Source organism: Nannospalax galili, unplaced genomic scaffold (assembly GCF_000622305.1).
Source record: "Nannospalax galili isolate Female #2095 unplaced genomic scaffold, S.galili_v1.0 scaffold39, whole genome shotgun sequence".
NCBI lineage: Eukaryota > Metazoa > Chordata > Mammalia > Rodentia > Spalacidae > Nannospalax > Nannospalax galili.
The window spans coordinates 2,739,510-2,760,163 of record NW_008346683.1 but is presented as its reverse complement, the minus strand read 5'-3'; the positions used below and the strand labels follow the sequence as shown (position 1 = coordinate 2,760,163).

General features: G+C 43.1%; 1 protein-coding gene across 5 annotated transcripts in view; it reads right to left on the bottom strand.

The window, feature by feature from the left end:
• The window catches only part of Large1 (LARGE xylosyl- and glucuronyltransferase 1), a 581,831-nt gene that overhangs the window by 276,475 nt on the left and 284,702 nt on the right, over window positions 1-20,654 (bottom strand). For all 5 annotated transcript variants that reach the window (XM_029568309.1, XM_029568308.1, XM_029568310.1 and 2 more), the window contains one exon: window positions 19,261-19,384. In XM_029568309.1, the coding sequence (XP_029424169.1) occupies window positions 19,261-19,384 (124 nt within the window). The remainder of the gene's footprint in view (window positions 1-19,260; window positions 19,385-20,654) is intronic.

The window sequence follows — 20,654 nt, the reverse complement described above, 5'->3', positions numbered from 1 at the left end:
TCATAAACCCCAATTGCATAGCTAATAAATGGCAGAGTTAAAACACCCCTTCTGGCCTTCCAGAAAGTCACTGTTATGAGGTGAGAGTTTTCTGATGTTACTGTCCCTGAATGCTTTGGGGGAAAAACTGAGAAGAAATGAACTGGTGTTGAGGCATTGCCTTCTGTTCTTTAGCAAAGAAACACAATTTTACACCTAGGTGCACTTTCTTCCAGAATCAAGTTGGTGACGTGGAACAAGGGCTGAAAAGCCTGGAGTGTTTCCAAGTCCTCTCCAAAGCTGCCTTTGGGAACGGCTGGCTCTCTTCCCATGCTTCAGTTAGAAAACACAGAGGCTCTGGCCCTGTGGCACCCAGACAGTGAAAGAAGTATGAAGGGAAATCACCATGGGTCCACAAGGGGTACATCTACTGCAAGTAACACTTTATATTATATGTAGCTGGGCATGCTTAAAAGACATAATTCATTTTCTGATCTATGGCTTCATTGGTCTGAATACATCATTCCATTGCCTCCAAAATTATAATAGTCTGTATTTGCCTGGGCAGTGGAGTTACCTCGGATGTGCTGAGAGTCTGATGTAGGGGTGACTTGGCATGCTGGGGGATGTTCTTAATTGTCACAACTCCTGAAGGACTGCTACTGGATTCTGATGGGTAGAGATTCTGATGGGTACCCTGTTCTCTGACAGATCAGTCCACATCACAAATAAACTACCAGGCCCAAACCATCAATGATGCTAAGCCTAAGGAAATATATTACTACAAACCTAGAAAAAAATGTATGCGGATGAACAGTCTCGATGTGATCCTGGCAGGAGAACCAAGCTCTTCCTCTCTTTAGACCCAATGGAAAATTTGCTATCCAGAGGTAAGGAATGGCCTGGGAGGAGGACGGAGGTAAGGGTCTAAAGTCCTCAGCATCCCTGAGACCCTGTAGGGTACTTTCTGTCCCTCACAAACAAGAGAATCAAGCAATACTTACATGTGAGGGGACATAAAGTCTGGAAGAGAAAAGCCCAGGGACTGATTCTAGGAAGGCCTCTCTTGGCCACAGCAGTGAGCAGGACCCAAGATGCCTTTCTCCCAGAAAGAAAGACTGCACCACCTTTCACAGTAGAGTTTAGCACCTGTCTGCCCAGCAGGCAAATTTCAACTAAACTCCACTTCACATTGAGCCCAGGCATGCAAGCTCCAGGGACTGGACAGCTCCCTCAGCACTGCTGTTTTGGAGGCATCTGAGTTCAGATGTTAACCACCCTTAGGTCAAGAGCACTCTGATGTTTGCCTTGTAGGAAAAGAAGTCACAGAAGGATGCCTTCTGTTGGGGCCCAGCTCCAGGATATGCCAAAGCAATTCACCTATTCTCTTTGTGTGTGTGTGTGTGTGTGTGTGTGTGTACATGTGTACATAAGTGCAACAGCGATCCACCTGTTTCTGCCTCCCTGATGATGGGATTATACATGTGCACCACCACACCCAGTCTTTATGACATGGGTTCTGGGGACTGAAGAAGTCAGGTACTCAAGACATTACTTTATAGAATGAGCCTTCTATCTCCCCAGCCCCCTTCACCTGGTCCTGTGAGGCCCTGTGTTTCCACTCATTCTGCACATGACATTATTTAGTGGGAAACAAAACATATCAAGGATGAAGATTCCTGTGTGTTGTGCAATTCTAGTCATGTATGTTGTAGTAGTAACCAAACTTCCTTCAGTGGACATCTAAATGACAAACAGAAGTCTCTTAAAAAAGATTTATTTTGGGACCTCTGGTCCTCTGCAAGGGCAGCAGTGCTCTTCTCTGCTGCACCATCTCTCCAGCCTCTGACAAACAGAAGTCTTGCTCTACCTGTGCAGACCTGTCCTTCCTCAATTTCCCCCCTTTTCTACCACAGTGTATCTATTAGAGTGTTCCAGAATTCCAATTCTGGGAGTTAACTCTGATCCCTGTCTTCACATCCCATGTCTGTTTTAGCATGTCCACCCTCTGTCAAGGCAGTGGTCAGCCCATCACTTTTCCAGATGTCCCCTACCAAGGATGTGGGAAGTTATGGAGGGAGCTCTCAGCTGAGCCCCTTCAGCACCTTCTCTTAGGGAACTGCCTCAGGGTAAAATAGTAACTCTATGGAAAATGAACCAATTTTATTCTTTCTTGATTAATCCACCAAGATATCTGCCCTCAGAAACCACACTGTCTCAAGATTCTTATACTTGACCACCTCACGGTCAGGATCTAAGGATTATCTGTACCCTCTTGGTAGCACCCCCCAGGGTCTACAGTTGGCATTCTGTTCCGAGTTGTTCAATAAGTAATAAGATTAGAACTATGGAGAGAAGTGAACAAAGTCTGTCCCACTGAGTGCCTTCTTTGGCCCTGCCGCCTGCTGTATGGGTTGGGGACATTGATTTTAGACTAGGTTTTGTATTGTATAAAATTAATGTCCTATTTTCCAAATATGAGCCAGTTAGATCCACACCCACCTACTAGCAGCATGTCTCTGGCCCAGCTCATCCCTTGGTGACTCCTTGGGCACGCATGACATCCATAAGAGCATCTTTTATGGCTTCTATTCGCCATGCTATCTTATAAATTAGCCAGTGCTTTTGAAGATGCTCGGTTTAGAGCAGATTTCCCATTTGTGGCTTTCTTGTTTTCAATTACAGAATGGACACACTGACTATCTGCATGCATCATCTCTGGAAAGCACACAAGCCCCCCTCAAACCCTGCTCCAAGTCCTGCTGCTTCTGTGGAGTCATCTCAACTATGCAGTGCTAACAGACTGGTGCTGTCCCGCTTCCGTTTCATTAGATTCATGTAGGGCTTGGAGAATACACCGGCTTTCCTGAATATGACTAACTGGGGAAGAGTGTGTACTCAGCAAATCCTTACCACCTTATTGATCCATTCCATGGTACAGACCAGAAGTGCCTCCCACTAATCAGCTGAGAATTCAGAAACCTTTCATTAGAGTTAGCAGCAGGTGCCGCCTGCTTCCCTCACGGCTGTCCATCCACCTGAACTTGGAGAAGCCTTTGGGTTCTTCCTCACATACACATCAAGAGCCTTAGAAAATCCCAAGTTGCTCAACTTGAACTCCAAGCTGATTAACTTTAAAGCCATAGATTAAAGAGAGAGAGAGAGAGAGAGAGAGAGAGAGAGAGAGAAGCAAAACATAAAAATATTGATTATCCCTGCTTCCTAAGTAAGCACTTCATTCTCAAAGCACACCAAACCTACACAGGAAGTGGGAAGATGCTTACAGTAGCCTTCCCAGAGCTAGACTTCCAATTTTTTGCTGAAAAGACTAAAAACACAGACACAAACACATACTGATACACATATGGATACACAGACACACACATAAACACAACTGTGTTCACAAATTAGCATGGTTTTCAGGACGAACCAAGGTCCTGTTTCCAGCACTTTGTGGCTAAAAATCCTTGGTCAAGGTGTCTCTATGCTTGGGTTTGCAAAATACTAATCACACTCATTCCCAGAGGTCATTGTGAGAATGAAGTAAGATAATCCACATTAAGTGCTAAGGACTGCACCAAGTGCATGTAAATGACAGACAAATGCTGCCTATTACTGTTTCATTACTGTCTTCTGTACATATTAGCAAGCGCCACCTCAAGATTCGTTTTGCTTATTAGCATTTCCTCTGTCATTTACTACTTAATTTCACCAATGTTTGGTGTGTTGTAATATATGGCAAGAGCTTTCGAAATTGATATTTTTACTTTTTCACTTTTTTATTTTTCTTGCTTCCCAGACTTTTGCTGTTAACTACATTTCCTTTCTACTTTCCTTGGGCCACACCATTGTTCATGTTTCAATTACTGAATGGGAAGCGAATTGCATTCATCATCTATGGTTCTGAATAATGAAAGTTCTGAAGGTTATTAACACATCTCCAGTGACAGCTCTGGGCACATTCCATAAACATTAGTGTGCAATGTCCTTTTGCTAGTTCCAAAACAGGGTCTCATTTTTGCCTTTATTTCCTTCTGGATTAAATAAACATTCAGGAAGATGCTTTTACCTTCCCCCAATTTCCAAGCACTTTGAACTTTATCATTCAAATGTTAGTTTCTGGCAGGCAATTTTAATACATTGTAGTCAAGAATGGGCTCTCTTGGTTTTGAAGGTTTGGAATTTAATGAGGCTTTTGTGTATCCTAGGATGCAATCAGTTACATAATTTTTTATGAACGTTTTGTTCTTACTCCACATAACGGATACGGAATTTGATAGCTGTTGACATTGATGATATTTTTTAAAGCTCTCTTTGGTTTTAATTATATGGTGCAATGATGTTAGTGGTAGAAACCCTCCCAACATAATCTATACTTCTATAAATTTGTGCTTTAAATATTTGGAAGCTTTCTACTTGCTGGGCGGACTGAGGTATAAACAGTAGAGCTTTTTGCATGTGTGTGTCTAGTGACCAGCAACACTGTTTTTCATTTCTCATTTTATTTCCTATTTTCTTTTAATATTTTGTTTCATTTACAACAATAATATCTAATAACTTAGTTCTCATTATATTTTATTTCACTAGTAATCACATATAAGCTTTGTAGAAACAAAGTTAACCTTTATTTCCGCCAAGAACTCTGTTACTTCCTCAAAACATTAGAAATTTTGCAGCATTTAAACCCAATCCACATTCTCCATAGTGTTTTTGAATTTCTGTAATGAGCTGGTTCTTTGTACGTATTTTCAAAACAATCTTTTGACATTTATATTCAGCCTTGAAATTGATTGGAGCAATTACTTATAGATCATTCTCTGTGTACCCTCTCTCAGTATATACTGCCTGCCCCTTGATAACAAGGCCATTTCATTCATTTTTATTATTGAGACTTTACTTACTTATTTACTTTTTTAAAAAATATGTTATTTTATTTTTTTATGCGTATGAGTGTACTGCCTGCATGTATGTGAGTGCACCCATGTCATGCAATGATGCGGAGGTCAGAAGAAAGCGTCACATTCCCCTGGAACTGGAGTTAATGATGGTTTGTAGGTGCCATGTGGGTGCTGGGACTTGAACCCAGGTCCTCTGCAAGAGCAGTCAGTCAGTGCTCTCAACTGCTGAGCCATCTCTCCAGCCCCTTATTTACTTTTTTATACATATCTATGCATTTGTGTGTACAGCTCATGCACACGTAGGTGCACATGTACCACAGTATGAAAGTGAAAGTCAAAGGACAACTTGTGGAAGTTGGTTATTTCTTTCTACATGTGGGTCCCTGGGATTGAACTCAGGTCCTCAGGTTTGGCAACAAGTGCCTTTACTCAATGATCCATCCAGCAGGAGCCCCAAGGTCTTTTCATGCATTCATCCTGCCTTTGTTGGGTGGATGGGAAATGACCTGAGGACCTGCTTGTTTTCTGAGCTCTCACACTGCATGTTATTTCTTCCTCTGGTCTATGACTGTCAATACATGGTTGGGTCTTTGTCTATTTTGCTTAAAGCTCTGCAGACATTTTATTTATAGTGAAAATGGCTTGCGAGGGAGGAATTTTACTCTTTGAAGATAATATATTTTTCTCTACAGTTTGCCCTGATATCAAAGTGCAACGTGGAAGTGAAATGTCACCCCATGTATGCCCTGTGTGACCAAGGAGTGCCTGAAATACTCAGCATGTCCAAACTGAGGTGTGTCTGCATGTGTATACACCTGATATACACACATACCTACCTACAAACACGTATATTATATTAAATGTTTGAAGGCTTAGTATGAAAACCAAAAAAAGAAAAAAATCATTAATATTTTTAAAGTTCACAAGTATCATAAATAACCAAAACAGGATGTTATGACTATAAAAACATACCATAGGCCAGTGCAATGATGCAAAGACTGTAGGGCTGAATCTACACATCTACAGTCAACTAATTTTGAAGAGGTGCTAAGAACATGTGAGAGAACAATCTTTTTAAAACACAGAAGGAATAACTGGACATCTGGATATAGAAGGATGGAACTAGACTTTTACGTCTCATCTGTTAAAAAATCAAGGGGCTGGAGAGATGGCTCAGTGGTTAAGAGCACTGACTGCTCTTGCAGAGGATGCGGGTTCGATTCCCAGCACCCACATGGCGGCAACGAACATCCGTAACTCCAGTTCCACAGGAATCTGAAGCCCTCTTCTGACCTCTGCGGTATGCATGACATGGGTGCACTCACATACATGCAGGCAAAACACTCATACACATAATATAAAAATAATAATAAATAAAATATTTTTTAAAAATTCCACTCAAAACCAAAACTTATGCGCAAGATCAAAAACTGCTCAACTTCTGAAGAAAGCAGAGGACAAATGCTGTAGGGCTTAGACTAGGCAGAGTATTTGGATAAGACTCTAAAACACAGTGAACTTAGACAAACTGGATTACAACAACCTAAGGATGTCTGTATAACAGGAAACAAGCCTCAGAATGAAGAGACATGAGACAGAATGGGGCAAAGTAACTGCAAATAATGTATCTGGCAAAGAATTAATAACCAGAATATACAGGAGCTTTTGAGAAAAAAAATCCAAATGTCCCAATTAAAAATGGGCATTCCGGCCGGGTATGGTGGCACACGCCTTTAATCCCAGCACTCGGGAGGCAGAGGCAGGGGGATCTCTAAGTTCAAGAGCAGCCTGGTCTACATAGTGAGTTCCAGGACAGCTGGGGCTACAGGGGGACCCTGTCTCAAAAAGACCAAAAAAAAAAGGGGGGGGCATTCTGCTCAAATAGATAGATATTTTTAAAGAGAAGAGGTACAAGTAAAGATGCAAATCAAAACAACCACCTCACTCCAGCAAGATCATCCACTCTAAAAAAGACTAAAAATAATAAGTGCTGGCAAGGATGTGGAGGAAAGGGACCCTATAATGCTGATGGATACATTAACCAAGGATGGTCCTTATGGAAAACTTACAGCAGTTCCTTAAATGATTAAATATAAAACTACCATGTGATCAGCAGCCCACTTCTGGGTATATAACCAAAAGAAATATAATGTGTCAATACTGCAATATTATTTACATCATACAAAAAATAGAAACACGTGTCTATCAACTAATGAATGGATATGAACAAAAATTTGGTAAAAATATATATTGTAAAAAAATGTGGTACGTAGATCACATAGAGTCCTAGTCCATCATCTGTGACAACATGGATTGCACTGAACATCATATGTTAAGTGAAACACACACCAAAAGGCAAATAGCACAGGTTCTCACCTGTAGAATTTAACACTGTTGATCTTACAGAGGAGGGGGAAATGGTGGCTACTAGAGGCTGGGGAGGGGAGGAGAGAGGTATAGGCAAAGGTTGATCAGTGGGTGCTAAGTTACAGGAAGGTAGGTGTGGGAAGTCCTGCTGTGTTTTGCATAGTAGGGTGAAAATACAAAGCAATTATCTGAAAAATTTAAAAAAGGTAAAAGAGTTTTCATCCTAAGTTGGTGATAGACATTTGAGGATGTAAATGTGCTTAACCTGTGTCCACGTTGTAGACATACCACATGCTCCACATTCACTTATATATTTTTCTGTTTAGTACAATATCAGATACAAACACATTTAATTCAAATAAAAACATTCAACTTTTAAAATGTGGAGTACATGGTGAAATAGCATTTTAACTATATATAAAATTAAACTGAATGTACTCTAAAGTTTATTTCACCTGACATATTTTCCCTTTGTTCTGTTTTTGTTTTTGTTTTGGAGACATTGCCTCACTGGCCATCCTAGACTAGCCTTAAACTCACAATCCTCCTGCCTCAGCCTCCTGAGTGCTGTAACTACAGGCATGTGACATTATGCCGAGCTTCATTTTGCTTTATAAAATGTGTGTGTGTGTGTGTGTGTGTGTGTGTGTGTGTGTGTGTACTGGGCTGCATGGATGGGTCAATGGTTAGGAGTACACGCTGCTCTTCAAGAAGACCTGAGTTTAATTCCCAGCACCATTTCAGGAAGGTCACAGCACCCTGTAACTCCAACACCACACTCATATGCACAACAACCTCCCCCCGACAGATACACATAATTAAAATAAATACAAAATAATTTTTTAGAAAACTGCGAAACTGGGGCTGGAGAGATGGCTCAGCAGTTAAAAGCACTTCTTATTCTTCCACAGGATGAGAGTTCAGCTCCTAACACCCACATGACAGCTCACAATTGCTTGTAACTCCAGCTCCAGGGGATCTGATGCCCTCTTCTGGCTTCTCCAGGCACCATCATGCACACACACACACACACACACACACACACACACGGCAGACTCTTACATAGACATTTGTATAAAAACAAATCTTAAAAAAATTCTTTAAGAGAAAACATTAAATTCTACAGATTGTATGTGTACTGCCTTATTTCGATAAGGCAGGTTGTTCAACAGTCAGACTTTTAAGATTAATAGTTTGATTCTACAGCTTATTAGCGGAGCAGATTGAAGAAGGACCTGTAACAGCAGTAGTTTCTTCACCTGGAAAGGGAAGTAAGTGTCGCCACCTCAAGGCATATTGTGCGGATAAAGTAAGATTATGCATATTAAGCACATTTTGCTGGCACACAGTCAATTCTCATTAATGAAAATTAGTACCCTTAAAGGAGGGATTTTGGTCTAATCCCCATAATTCAAGTGTTTCTCCAGGGTATACACTGAGTCCTGTGTACCTTATGTTGACTTCACTGGCTGGCAGGAGGTCCCTTTGCTGTGCATGTTTATGGTTCTTTGTGAGTACTGACAAGTTTTCCTGAATTTTATCATTCCACAGATGAACCATCTGATGTCCTTCTCCCTTATCCAAGTACCCGGAGCCCTTGATTTCTACTGACTTTTCATCATATTACCCCAGTGGCCACTTCTCCGACAATATGTCCCCAAACAATCACTACACCCACACCCACACACCACTTTTACATACAGTACCAAAGCTATAAGCTTTCGTTCTCCAAATCCAACCCAGCCCTATTCCTACTAAACAATTTTGATAAAGGCTGTGCTAACTGCCAAAGTGTCCTTCCTCCTAACTTGTTTCTGCCTTTTCTGATCCTGTTTAAACTTCAAAGTCCATCATTCCACCTACACAGAAATCGACGAAGTTGATTATTACCCAAGGTACTGATAGGTGAGGTGCATGGAACAGAACAATAGTACTGCCCAGAGATCCAGTAGGCAGAGCTCAGTGCCTCTTCCACGTCTGCTTGGCAGGGCTCTGGTCATGCTTTTGGATGAAGGAAGCACCTACCCTATATGTAGAGCATGACGTTCTTGAGAGGATATGGGGAAATCTGACAAATGGAAGCATCTCCTCCTTCATCAAGGTGAATGAGCAATGGCCAGGGAGACCACAACTAGTCAGGAGGGGACACTGATCAAGATGGAACCAAGTTTAGTCTGGGACACGGAATTGCTTTAAATGAGTTTGTAAGTCTCTGAGCTCAGATCAATGATAATGGCAGATGAGAAAGGTCACTATAGAGACTGGAAACAACGTGAAGATCTACAAGACAGTGAAAGAGAAATAAGACGGAGACAAAAGAAGAGAGGAAGGATACAAGTCATTTATGAAGAAAACAACTCAGACACATTTAAGTGGCTCCATGTCGCTGAGTCCTGTCACATAGGTTATGTTTAAATTAGATGGTGAAGGAGAAGAAAGACTCAGTAGATAGGCCAGGTATGTGTCTGAAAGGCTACTTGGGGGGCTCAACTCTACAGAGCCCAATGACAGAACCCACACACTTGTTAGGGGCTGCTTCCGAGCTAGGCACAGTGTTAAGCTACAGCCCTTGCTCTGCTGCTTCTCACAGTCTACTGGAGAAAGTGGATGAGCTTACACATGAATGGACTGTGTACTCTGATTTGGCCTTCAATAATACTTGACCAAATGAGCAAAATTCAGTAAGATGAAGGCTTGCAAAGTACAACGCAAGCAGCTCTCTGAGAATTTCTAAATACAACACAAAGTTGGGAGGTGTGGTGTCTAATCTCTGGAAGTGTTTAAACAAAGGTGATGAATCATCTGTAGATAACACAGGGGAATGTGAAGCAACGTCAGATGACTGCCATGTTCTTTCCTGATGCAGATTTCCATAATTCTCTAAAAGGGTCAAGTCTCATTCATCAAGAAAGTTCAAAATATAAAGAAGAGAATTCCTGGGTCAAAAATGAAGGGGACAACTGGCATAAAAAGACCCTTCCTTAATGCCAGATGACACTTCTGTTGGCTATCTACAAAGCTGTAGATAAGCCGAACATCGCAGTAAATGACTTAGTTTTCCACACATAAAAGATATGTTTTGGAGTTCACAGCCCTTGTCCACCCATGGGTATTCTGTGATTTTTGCCTTCACTCTCTGTGACAAAGGTCAGAGGCATAGTGTCGCTATTAAAAAACTACGCATCATATTCAGAAACAACATGGTTAATCCAGGAACCAGGAAAGCACGAAAGAGAATGACTGAGTGGTAATTTTCCTAGTCTTGCCCATACTTAACCTCTGCCAGCCCTCCTGTAATAACAAGAGACTGTAAAAAAAAAGAAAGAACAAAAGTATAACATCATCAACTATCTGAAAGCCAAGCTATGATGACTGCCCTTTGAGAGGTCAGCAATCACCATGGTAACTGACATGATGACATGGTGGGCTTGGAAGAGATGGTTTAGGAAGTTATTCACAACCACCTTCAAATACCAGTGCTCCTTGATGTACGATGGGGTTAGATCTTGACAATGCTACCGTAAGCTGAGAATACTGCAATTCAAAAGAAACGCATTTAATGCATCCAACTTTCTGGAACTGCAGTTGAACAGCACAGCACCTTATACAGCTGTGGCCGTTTCCTCTGGTGGAACAGGACTGACCATGTACTGCAGGTACCACAGCTCTCTGCTGCTGCCAACATTAAAGAGAACCGTACCACAAACCATTAGCCAGAAAAAGACCAAATTCAAAATCTCAAGCACACTTTGAGTGTATATTGATTCTGCATTGTTTTAAAGGTAAAGTACTGTAAGCCGACCCATGCTCAGTGGGACCTGTCTACATATGACAGCCAGCCATGTGAGGAGAAGGGAAGGGAACAGAATGTGTCATGCTCCCACCGCGTGCCAAGCAATGTGCTTCCTAGTAGAAGACACTATTTAATTGCACTGAATCGTTACCAATAAAGGGAGTTACTGCTATTGTTTGACAGCCTTAAGTGCCCTGTGATTCTCTAGCTATTAATACACATGAGAGGGCTACACGTTGTATTGCACTCCTGGGTCCGCTTTGTGCACCCCACAGTATATCTGGTCCTCCAAAAGGGAATTTTACATCTCCTTGAACTGTTCCAAGCCCACAACGTCATGTATTCACAGCAACTGAAAGTCAACCATTGCCAAGTGCAGATCCTCTAAACAATAGCCCAGGCCTGGCATCAGAAAACTCAGGCCCAATTTAGAGAAAAGCTCTACGTTGGAAAGATTCCCTAGAGAGACCTTGTACAACTTGCTTTCCTTAATATGTCTCAATTGTTCCAAAAGTTATGAATATCTGGCCTCCATCCCACCTGAGATCTAAGCTCTCTTCCTTTCCCTGCAGTTGACAATGCCTTGCTGAGGAAGCACATCTTCCTCAGGGTAGGCCACGGTTCACCTAACTCACAACTGAAGTAGGTGTTCAAAGGCCTGCAAGGGCTGAGAGAGTACAGCTGTCTGAAGAGAACCTCCTCTTGTTCCACAGAGAGCAGCACAGAGGCAATTAAGGATGACTGGGAAGCCAATTTGTAGAGTCAATCATCAATATTTTCTCTAACCACAGTCCTGAATCCCACTTCACAACCTTTCTGATGTGAGGAATGAGCAGGTATCAGGTCTAAGAGAAAAGGAGATAAATTAGGGCTTCCCACCAGACAGGCGAACCATGAAACAGCCACGGCTCTAGCCGCTTCCCTTCATGAACTCAGGATCATCTGTATCCCAGTGGTGGCATGGGAGTGACATTCCGGGCCAGATGGGGCAAGATGAAAGGCTGGTAGACATGCAGGGCCTTGTCTAAATGCTGGCGAGAAATGTTTTGCTGATTTAAAGCAAACTACCTAGAGTGACGATCATTTAATTTCAAACATGATCCTTGGACGGGAGCAACTGGGCTATTCCGAACCTCAGCAGCATCCCTGGAGTAGATCACTTTTATCCCTAGGAGGAAGATCTGTTCCCCGCAGGTCTTTAAATGGAGGCCTCATGCTGAGTACATTTGTTCTTCTGGGAAAACCAGAGAAGAAACAGCACTGGGAGCTTGGGGGACCCTTGTCTAATGCGAATTATAGACAGTATCTTAGCTTACACAATAAGGGGAAAGACAAGACGGGAGAACGATTAGGCGTGGTGGTGTTAGACAGCTCTGGGTTTTAATCCCATTCTAGCATGTTCAGCTACACGATTTGGAGTAATTTAACTTCCCTAAGCCCGTTTCCTTATCTGTACAGTGGCGATATGAAGACCTGCCCACAGAGTTGCAGGAGTTCAAGAGAAGCACACAGTACAGGAAAAAACAACATGCGTTCTGTGAGTGCGGTTGTTTGAATGATAAACGTCTCATCGGCTCTCAAGTACCTGAACACTTGGTCAGTTGGTGGTGCTCTTTCAGGAGGGTCGTGGAACCTTTAGGAAGTGTGGCCTTGCTGGTGGAAGCATGTTACTGGAGGTGGGATATGAGAGTTCACAGCCTTGGCTCACTTTCAGTTTGTCTTCTTTCCTTCCTGTGTGTACCTGAAGACGTGAGCCCTCAGCTTTCCGCTCCTGCTGCCTCCTGGATGCCTCCGCCATGATGGACTCTTAGCTCTCTGGAACCGCAAGCCAAATCAACTCTTCCTCTCTAACTTGCCTTGGCCATGATGTTTTATCACAGCAGCAGAAAAGTAACTAATACAATAAGAAACAGATGCTGGACACAGCCCATGGGGCCCCAAAAGGAACCTCGAGTTTAAGTCCATTTGGAAACAGGGATCCCTTCATCACCAGCCCTTTCTCTGTCCTTTCCTTCAGATCTAAACCCCAGCTGTGCCTAGCGAATTATGCAACCTCGTATCTCATATCATCTCATTTCAAAAGGGGAAAGTCAAATATCAGCCTTGGCATTTATTAGCTGCCTGATCTTAGGCAAATACTCCAGCGCTGGGCTTCAGGTTTATGAATTATCTGTGAGATAGGGATAATCAAACTTCACTCTCCATCCCAGAGGGTTGTCGTGAGAAGTGTGTGACAGCATGCTGCTATCTACAAAGCCTTCTACCAAAATAAGTCCCTGAGTCTCTGGAGATGCTCAGAGCTGCAAGCCTTAAACAGAGCTCAGATCACAGAGATGCCCTCAGTTCTGATACCCTGTTGATACAGGGATTTGGAAGCTGGATATAACCCGGCCATGCACACACCAAGAAGACCAACGAGTATTTTACAGGCCTCAGAGATGGGTAGGTTGAGAGACTGCTATTTGCAAATCCGCACTAATTGGTCATTATGGAAAGAAGTATACCAGTCCACAGTGAGTTTCCCACAGTTCATTTTTAATCATGTACCCATCCCTCATAAATTCCCTATTCCCTTTTACATTATCTTCAGCACTAACAGATATAATAAGGGGCCCGCAGGAGCATTTCTCAGAAATGCCATTTCCAACAGTTGTACAAAGTGATTTCTTGGAGCCAGCCATATCAGGGGAGGCCATCCTGTGTCTGCAGACATGATGTCTGACATACTTGTTGAACACAACCGTGGAACACAGCCCAAGTTCGCTTCCCGCCCTCTCTTCCTCCTTCCCAGATATCATCTAAAGGATGACATTATAATGTGTTCTGTGCCTGATACTTGTCATGGAAGAATATTCACCTTGGCTACATTGTGAGTTTGAAGCTAGCTTGTAAGTTCAAGGCCAATCTTGGCTGCATAGTGAGACACCATCTCAAAAAGCAAAGCAAAAGAGAGAAAGAAAGAGGGTCCCGCCCTCTCTTCCTCCTTCCCAGATATCATCTAAAGGATGACATTATAATGTGTTCTGTGCCTGATACTTGTCATGGAAGAATATTCACCTTGGCTACATTGTGAGTTTGAAGCTAGCTTGTAAGTTCAAGGCCAATCTTGGCTGCATAGTGAGACACCATCTCAAAAAGCAAAGCAAAAGAGAGAAAGAAAGAGGGAGAGGGGGAGGGAGGGAGGAAGGAGGGAGGGAGGGAGGAAGGAGGAAGGGAGGAGATAGCAGTGTGAGGACGGTGAGGGGGATGCTGACTCTAAAAGGTGTTTATAAGAGAATGACTGAGGTGAAACTCAACAGTGCTCCCAGAGTGCTCCACTGAGATTTGAGACATGGACTGTGATTGAACACAGTATAGTTCAAAATTGAGTGGAGACAGGTTATACTCTGGAGCTGATTGACAAGGAAAGAGGGAAGGATGAGAAAAGTGAAGGAGGGAGGGGATGAAGAAAGAGAGGGAGGGAGGGAGGGAGGGAGGGAAAAATGGTCCCTCAGTTGCCCAGGGCTAGTCTTGAGATATGGGTGGGTACACACAGTGCTGCCTTATACCTTATTTATGCTACTGCAAGGACAGAGGCAGGCAGACCCCAGGGCCCAAATCATACTCCAAAATATAGTGACCACAGGTTGTGATAAAAGATAACTCTTTCACTGTCATTCTTAAGAAAACAGCTTTAGGGGGCTGGAGAGATAGCTCAGTGGTTAAGAGGCAATCAGGTTTGAATCCCAGCACCCACTGGTGATTAACAACCGTCAGTGACTCCAGTTCCAGCGGACCCACCTCCCTCTTCTGTCCTCCATAGGCATTGCATGACACATGTGCACTTACATATTATGGAGGCATAATACTCATATACATAAAATGAAAAAAAAATTTTTTTAAATTTAAAAAGAAACCAGCTTTAGAGCTGTCCCTGGTGGCACAGGCCTATGATTCTAGCTACTAGCAAGCTGAGACAGGAACATCATGGGTTCCAGCCTGGACAACTTAATGAGACCCTGCCTCAAAGCAAGAAGTAAAATGAAGAAAAGGAATATAGCTCAGTGGTACAGTACCTGCCTAACATATGCAAGACCCTGGGTTAAAAGCCCTGTGCTTGGGAAAAACCAAACCAAAGCAAACAGACAACTGAATTCACTGTGCATCATTTACTTAGCAAACTTTTTTTTTTTTTTTGGTCTTTTTGAAACAGGTCTCCCTGTACCCCCTGCTGTCCTGGAACTGACTATGTAGACCAGGCTGGCCTTGAACTCACAGAGATCCGCCTGCCTCTGCCTCCCGAGTGCTGGGATTAAAGGCATGTGCCACCATGCCTGGCTGCAAACATTTCTTAAGTAGACACCAAGTAGACACTGGGGATGAAACCCAGGAGGAGAACTAGGCATTTAATCAGCATAGCACACAATGGCATGAAAGATTAAGTTTAGTGATGAATTTCCTCAAGAAATGTATGTGATCCTACATATATATGAAACAAAGGAACTTTCTGCGTTCATATTCATTTTCCTGCTAGATTCTAGAAGCAGGCTTGTGGAATCCAGGAACACAGGAGAGGTCTTGTTAACTGCTATGGAAATATACATGTCAGAAATCCTCTATGCACGCCAACATTCTGGAAGACAGTATTCCTTTTTAACACGCTGGACTGTATTTTGAAAATTATCACAATTTTTAAGCACTAGAGGCTTTAAATCTGGGAAGAGCCCAGTATGTGAGGCTAGAGAAATGGATAAGGGGTTAAGAGCACTTGTTACTCTTGCAGAGGACCAGGTTTTATTTCCAGCACCTACATGATGGGGGGCCACAAGCATCTGTAACTCCCAATTTCAGGAAATCCAGTACCCTCTGGCCTCTGGTCCACCAGGAAAGAATGTGGTACACACACATATATGCAGGCAAACACACATAATTAATAAAAAATAAATAAATAATAAATAAATAAATAAATAAATAAATAAATAAAATCTAAAGAGACATTTTAAAAGAACCCAGAACGTAAAGTACTAAACTGGTCTACCTGGATCCCCAGGACTGGGAGAAGCACAGCCCTCCCTCTTTCCTCTGTTCTCAGGGAATCTCTGTGTTCCAGGGCTGATCACAGCCCATGGTGCCATACCTCTTCAACCTTCTAGGGTCCAGTCACATCACAGGCCATGTGATTAACGAGATCAACAGCAATTTAGGTACTTCATAGCCTTGGGATTCAAAAGGGAGCGGAACTCTTCAACTTTAAAAATGCTCTTTTCAGACAGGGTCTTGCTATGTTGCCTAGGCTGGTCTCGAACAATCCTCGCACTTTAGTCTCCTCAGTGCATGGACTATAGGTTCCAGCCACCGTGCCCCCAAAGAGTGAAGCATCCTTAAGAACCTGGCATGCGACAGCACTGCCGGTCATTCCTATGGGTTATGTTTTCACATCTCTTCTTCTCTGGTGGTACCGCTCCCTGCCCATTTGACAAGTGAGCTAGCCAAGACTCAGATCTGATTACATGAGTCCCCAGTGGAAAACCAGCATTTGAACTTAGGAATTCTCCACCTCCCAAGTTTTTTTCCCTTTCTGAGACAGGGTCTCATTTTATAGTTCAGGTTGGCCTGGAACTACTCAGTCTCCTCATTTTCTGGGATTACAGGCCTACACCACCCACCTGGCTGATGCTGTGTTTTCTATAAAAGTCAGGGCTGCTGTTCTGCTTGGGCCAGCCTGGAGGAAGTGGCGTGCTAAGGGGAGAGGCAGAGGCAGCTTTCTTGCCAGCTCTGCTCCTCCTCTCTTGTTTCTTTTCTCCATGTTGTTGGCACTAAGACCCTGGGAGACAGAGTGGCTTGCTTTCACCTTAATTAGTGCTGCAATTTGCTAAATTTTGTTTTTGCCTTTTTAAGAGTGTTAATCAATTTTAGCTCAGAATAGATTGGAATGGCACACAAATTACCACGACAATCCCTAAATGCTAAATTCTGAACATCTTGATCAACCTCGGAGACTGAAATATGTGAAAATCGGAAACTCCAGTCTGCATCTCTGTGATCTATTTAAAATGTTATCTCTCTGAAATGAAAAGATAATGGCTTTATGGGGTTTAGAATAAGCAATTTGCCAGAATCAGCCCCATGCCTAGGTGTCTGGTCCTTCCCAAGGTGATGAGAAGCAGAGCACAGACATTTTTCTACAAAGGTACTGGTTCCTCTAATGACAGCAATGCGCCTAACCCATAAGTATGTCGAACACCTACTATGCACCACTTACGATGCACCAGAAAAACAGAAAATAATGTGTTCCTCCTGTCTTCCTATCCCCTTAAGGAGGTTGTACTACACTACTAGACTCTAAGGGTGTGCCCGACCCTCTCATGCTGTGGCACAGCACTGTCATTTATAGAGCTCATGCTCAAGAACCATTCAGTTGAGTTTCAAATACCCAACTCTCACCAGAGACGCTTCCTTTTGCAGCAGAGGGTACTTAACACAGAGACCCACAACTGGTCAGTCCCCAGACAATGAGACTGCAGAGCGCTCGGCCCTAAATGGCATCTCTGTCACACCCCTCCTCCAAAGTCTCAGGAACTGTCATGGAAGAGGGTGTGGAAAGACTGTAAGAGTCAGGGGTGGTAGATGACTATAAGGAAACAGCGCTTTCTTGACACAACAGGGCAGTTTCACATATGAACCCACAGAAGTTGTGACAGCATTCATAAGACCTGTGCAAGCTCAAGCCAAATAAAATCCCAGCATGGAGTAGGGAGGTGGGCAGGAAGCCTCAACCATAGATGAAAAGTTGTTGGCAACTGATACTTGCTGGGGCAGGGAGAGACAGTTTTCTTTAAGGTTGTGACACTGGCAGGCTGTCCATGTTACAGGGGATGAACCCACACTCAAGAGTATTTGGGAACATAAATCGGCTCCATGGGTTTAAACAAAGAAGACATGAGATGCGTGGTGGGGTAGAGAGATAGGTTGGTTTTGAGAGGAGATGGGGGAGCAGGATTGAATGTGCTCAAAATACATTGTATGAAATTCTCAAAGAACTAATAAAATATTATTTTAAAAATCGCATGCATGGGGTTGGAGAGATGGCTCAATCGATAACAGCAATGGTTGTTATTCCAGAGGACCCAGTTCCAGAGGATTCAATACCCTCTTCTGGCCTCTGCAGGCATTGCATGACATATATGTACTTACATACATGCAGACAAAACTCATACACATTAAATAAGTAAAATTTTTTAAAAATCACACATACACACACACACGCACACAAATCTTATAATGTTTTAAGTAAGTTTACTATTTTCTGTTACATACAGTCATAGCTCTGCTCAGCTGCATGGGGCCTAAGACCATGGATTGAACACATCTGTGAGGGGAGAAACTTTCTTTCCCGTTTTTGGAGAGATCCAGGAAGGGTCTCCAAGGAGATGGCAATGCTGCCAGGTACAAACAGGTACGATTGTGATATGAGCACAGGAAGAACATTATGATAGGGAGAACAGCACGACAGAGGAGAAGGCACAGGATCAGATGGGTTTGATAATACTTACAGGTTAAGTGATAGAGAGTTATGGGAAATCAAGTCAGATGCCAGAATGCCTGCGACTTCTTAATTAGACCACAATCTCAATTATGATGCAAGCATCACTAAAGGACTTTAAACAAGGGAACCAGACAACCAAATGAGCTTTATCCTTGAAGCCCTCAGGGCTAACGTAGTATTTATTCAGTACGCTCTTCCGTAGGGCATCTTCACATATTCTCTCATCCAAAACTGTTAATTACTCCAGAACTTGGAATTATAACCTCCTTCATACCTGTGAGAAAATATGCCTCAGTGGGCTGGTGACAGGCTTTGTGTTTTATGACTGATAATTCATAGTGCAGAGTTAAGTTGGGGTCTGTCAGACTCTGAGGCCAACATTTGCCTCACTTGGCACCAGAATTCTCTAGGATTCTACCACAGACCATGTTTAGATATGCCTTGAAGCCAGTGGAATTTCTGCCTCTACGGAAAGCCTTGGTGGCCAGAACTGTCCAGACTAATGTGGTCCTGTGTTAACAAGGTGGTTGTGTTACTATGTTCAGTGATAAATTTGGGAAGGCCAGTTACATCCTGCACACTTTCTGCTAAGAGTTGAGGCAAATTGCTCCACTCTATTTAATTTCACTGGACTAACCCTTCGGGCTAGATCAAATCAGAGCGGCTCCTCTCCCTTCTTCCTTTCCTCCTTTCCATACCTTGAGCTCGTCAGCGTTGTAGAAGTCCACGCGTACCGCGGGTACCATCCAGGTCTGGAAGAGTGTAGCCAAGATCTGCTCCGCAATGGAGTCAGCGATGAGGTGGAAGTGCAGAGGGTTCCGCCTGTGGGGGAAGAGGAGGAGGTTGGGGAGAAGTAAGGGCTTCGATTATAACTGAAAAAACACCCCCTTCCCAGCTGCTAATGTGGGGGCAGTGTCCCCAACTCTTGTGGAAGTCAACAGGGCTTCTTAAAAGGATACTGGGAATGCAATCCAGAGAACACTCCACCAAGCTCAGAATTTGAGTATGAACAAGAAAGTACCACAGAAGGCAAAAGTCACTGGTGACACCCAACGGAAGCCAGTAGCCACATCTGGTGCCACGGCACCTATGTTCTAAGAATTTGAAGTAGGGCATATGTAACAACTATGTCAACCTTTGCATCTGCTACCTGGACATAATAACATTTGTGGAGAAACACATTGACAGGAGGTCATGTTTCTAAATTGTCATGGGCAGCTGGCAAGGCATCTTTTCCTAATGCTCATTATTTTTCAAATCAAAGCCAGGCTTTCATGTTGAAGTCATCTGCAGCCTTGTCAAGAATACTAGCCTGTCTTTCTTTTTTCTAGTATGGCCAAGGCCTTCATTCATCCAACTGCCGGCAGTGACCGGCCTTTACTGGGCAATGCATGGCAGCATGACACAAGTCCCTACTAGGGGCTGCTGTGCTTTCAGTGTGAAATGTGTATTAGAACACTTGGCCTCCAGCTGGTAGCACTGTATGGGAAGGTTATGGAAACTTTAGGGGGTGAACTTTGGATGAAGGGACTGAGTGACTGGAGGAAGGTGTGAAGCCTCAGAACCCAAGTCCACTTCCTGTTCTTGCCATGCTTCTGGACTGCAGGTGTGACCAGTTGGCTTTCTCTCTGTGAAGTGATAGACTCCATTGAAATTGAAGCCAGAATACACCCTTCCTTCCTTAATGGCTTCTTATTATGTATTTTGTCCTCCCAGCAAAAAGAAAAGTAACTAATACAGGGACAAATGAAAATGGGTTTCAAACTCAGTTCCGGCATTTACAAGTGTCAACCTTAAGTGTTCACACCTACACTGGAGTGCTAATTCTTCCCTCTGCAAAATGTTGAGAAAAACCTCCTTATGAGGCTATTGATTAAATGAAAAAGTACAATATATGGTGTGTAAAGAATAAACATCCTATAGTTTGAAGGTGAAATGTCCCCAAAGGCTCGTGTTTTGAACACTTGGCCATTTAGATGATGGCACCCTTTTGGGATACTGTCAAAACTTTAGGAGGTCTGGCCTTACTGGAAGAAATAGGTCCTCAGAAACCACCTTTGAAGTCATGCCTCATTCCTCTCTTTCACTCTGT